General features: G+C 42.4%; 1 protein-coding gene across 1 annotated transcript; it reads left to right on the top strand.

Moving 5' to 3' along the window:
- Positions 1-993: 993 nt before the first annotated feature.
- Positions 994-2,064, top strand: LOC102460980 (olfactory receptor 8U9-like). Its single transcript, XM_075926083.2, has one exon. The coding sequence runs from the start codon at positions 1,126-1,128 to the stop codon at positions 2,062-2,064; it is 939 nt and encodes a 312-aa protein (XP_075782198.2). The 5' UTR covers positions 994-1,125.
- The last annotated feature ends 1,310 nt before the right edge of the window (positions 2,065-3,374 follow it).

Raw genomic sequence — 3,374 nt, 5'->3', positions numbered from 1 at the left:
GCCCATGGCAGACAATATCAGGCTCTGGTATATGAGGCACTTCTGTGGTATTCCTGAGGGGATCTGTTGTGTTTTCAGCCAAAAGCTTTCAATCTCAACAAACAAAGCCGTTTTTTGAGTAGCTCGACACAGTCCCAGGGTTGAACTTCGAAAACAAGAAGGTGAAATGTACGCCCTATTGCACCGTGCAACTCTGATAGAAATTGCATCATTTAGTAACACAGGAGGAAAGAGTGCACCAAATTAGTCCTCAGAGAATGAGTTTCACCAAGAGTAATTTGGCTTCACTCGGTAGGTGAATTAGATGTTGTGCTCTTGAGATCAGGAAGCCTGTCCAATGGATCACAGATCTAGGTATAAAACTTCCTGAATACTCAAAACTGGCACTTTCTTTCAATGGGGAAACACCTCATCTCTCTTCTCATCAGGTACGTACTATTGACTTGCATCATAGTCACACTCGCACAGTCAGCAGGGCCATTAACAGGTACTGAATTCATGACCTACAACACTCAAAGCCTCAGCCCACCTTGAGCTATAGAAACAAACCTCTTGATTGGAAGAAATAGGCAATTACGTAGTCCCTGAAACCCCTGGTTTCCCCTGTTTCTCAAGATTTTCTTAAAGAGCACTGTAAAGGCAATTTCAGATGCATAAAAGCTTTATTAGCAGAGCACACGAGCTTTTCTCCAAACAGACATGCCCAGCCACAGAGCTCCCCATACCCAAAGAGGTTAGAGACATTGTCACTTGTTTACTCTAACCCCTTCTTGAGCTAAACAACAATCTCATAACACTAAGAGGGATGTTTTTCACCCCGATTCTCCCACAACAGAAATCACCGTTTATTGCTGAGATCAGTGAATAGGAGTGTTTGTGTGTGTGTGTCACGATCAATCTGTGTGTCCTCGTATGTGAACAATGTGTGCATTGTATGGAACAACTGGAATGAACAGCTGTGAACATCTAGCCCTGTTAACTAAGCCCATCCCCAATTTTATACGGGTGCTCAGTAAGAAACTGATCCACTTTTCTTCACTTACTTCATTACAGTGAAAGGACATATTCTCTGGACCAACCCACCCACCCACATCACTGTAGCTCCCTGATCTATGCTCAGAGGAGATGGAAGAGGGAAATCACTCAGTGGTGCCTGAGTTTATTCTCTCAGGATTGACAGATCGTCCAGAGCTACAGGTCCCCCTTTTTTTGTTGTTCTTACTGATTTACGTTACGACTCTGATCTGTAATGGTGGGATGATCTTGTTAATCACAGTTAACCAGCAACTTCATATCCCCATGTACTTTTTCCTCAGGAGTTTGTCTTTCTGTGATCTCTGCTGTTCCACAGTAATAGCCCCTAAAATGCTGCAGACTTTCTTAACTGAGAGAAAAAGTATTTCTCACACTGCCTGCGCTGTGCAAATGTATTTCTTCCTTGTTTGCATAGATATTGAGTGTCTCTTGCTGGCTGTGATGGCGTATGACCGTTATGTGGCCATCTGTAACCCCCTGCTCTATATGGTCACCATGTCCAGGCAGCGTTGTACCCAGCTCATAGCTGGGGTGTGTGCCGTTGGGTTTTTGGATGCAATGATACTCACATGTTGTACGTTTCGGCTGTCATTCTGCAGCTCCAACATCATCCATCATTTCAGCTGTGACATCCCCCCATTGCTGGCGCTCTCTTGCTCTGACACCCGCATCAGTGAAATTGTGATGTTTGCTTCTACGTGTTACACTGTAGTGATCACCAGTGTGACCATCCTCCTCTCCTATGTCTACATCATCTCCACTATTCTGCAGATGCACTCTGCCGAGGGCCGGTACAAAGCCTTCTCCACCTGCTCTTCTCACTTGTCCGTGGTGGTCATTTTTCATGGCACTCTCATTTTCATGTCTCTCCGCCCATCCTCCAGCTATTCTATGGACACAGACAAAATAGCCTCAGTCTTCTACACGATGGTTATCCCCATGTTGAATCCCCTCATCTACAGCTTGAGGAACAGGGAAGTGAAGGACGCCGTGAAGAAAGCCATGAATAACCTGTTAGCGAATTCCTGAATTTGTTCATCCAAGTTCTGGTTGAATGATGGGGAGTGAAAACAGGGGGATTCAATTCCTCTCCCATAGTGATGTTGTCTCATAGAGCTCATAGTAGTATTGTTCATTATTGCATTTATATTATTATTTATGTATTTGTATTCCACCAAAATCTGCAGGTCACAACTGAGATTAGAGCTTTCTTATGCTATTACTCCAGCAAAATTAAAGGAAGCACCTGTTTCACGTCTGACTATGTAAATATATGTCATTTGCTTTGAATCCATGGATCTGTTTGTATTTTCAGTGAAAGGGGGGATTCAAATGTCTCTCTTTGTTTTATCTAGGTTTGTTTCTTTGTAGCTGGCTTGGCTTCATTAAGGTGTGTGTAATTTCTATGGCTCAAGGAAAGGGAGTTGTTGTAGAGATTGTCTCCCGGTTTATGTCCATGCATGCTGAGGAAATATTATTTTCATCACAAAATCCTTCACTTCATCTGAAGGAAACAAACAAACAAAAAAATGAAATAGGAGCATGGTGTCTAAGAGAGAGCATAGTGTGTATGCATCCCCTGTGACAGTCTGCACTGAACAGAATACAAAATAGCACAGAAAGTGTAAATTTTCTCTACAACATAAATAAAACACGTTAAATAATCAGACACAATATTTTTATACCTCATCAGCAGGTTAGCAATGTGTTCTTGCTCTTAGTTCTCTTGGGATTTATTATAGACTATGAAGGGTAACGATTCTGGGAATTGTATGGCTCTGGGGATTGTGAGTGAGAAATGGTTGAAGCTGCTCTTATAAATGTTTTTTAGTTCATGGCACCTTAGAAAATATTCATTTCAATGTGATCGAAATCTGAGAATTCTCCAAACATAGTGATATTTGAAAACATTCTTTGAATATAAAATATCTGTTGGTGGATCATTACAGTTAGTAGTTCCTTATAAGCGCCTCATCAATATATGCCTCTGAGAACCTCAAACTCTTTATTGTTTGTATTGACATAACTTTCATGTTAGGTAGCACAATAGTATCTCCGGGTGTGTCTAGACTACATGGCTCCATCGACAGAGCCATGTAGATGAGTGTACTCAGCAAAGGGAAAGGAAGTAGTGATTTAAATAATCACCGCTTCATTTACATCAAAATGGCCGCTGCGCTTTGACGATCAGCTGATTGTCGGCACAGCGTGGTAGTCTAGACGGGGATCATCCGACCCCAAATCCCTTTGTCGTCAGATCCTGTAAGCCTCATTTCACAAGACATAAAGGATCTGACAACAAAGGGATCTGGGGTCGGCTGATCCCCGTCTAGACTACT

Source organism: Pelodiscus sinensis, chromosome 5 (genome assembly GCF_052426305.1).
Source record: "Pelodiscus sinensis isolate ZL-2025 chromosome 5, ASM5242630v1, whole genome shotgun sequence".
In the NCBI taxonomy this organism is placed as follows: domain Eukaryota; kingdom Metazoa; phylum Chordata; order Testudines; family Trionychidae; genus Pelodiscus; species Pelodiscus sinensis.
The sequence above is the reverse complement of the archived record's forward strand: the minus strand, read 5'-3'. Positions and strand labels throughout refer to the sequence as shown.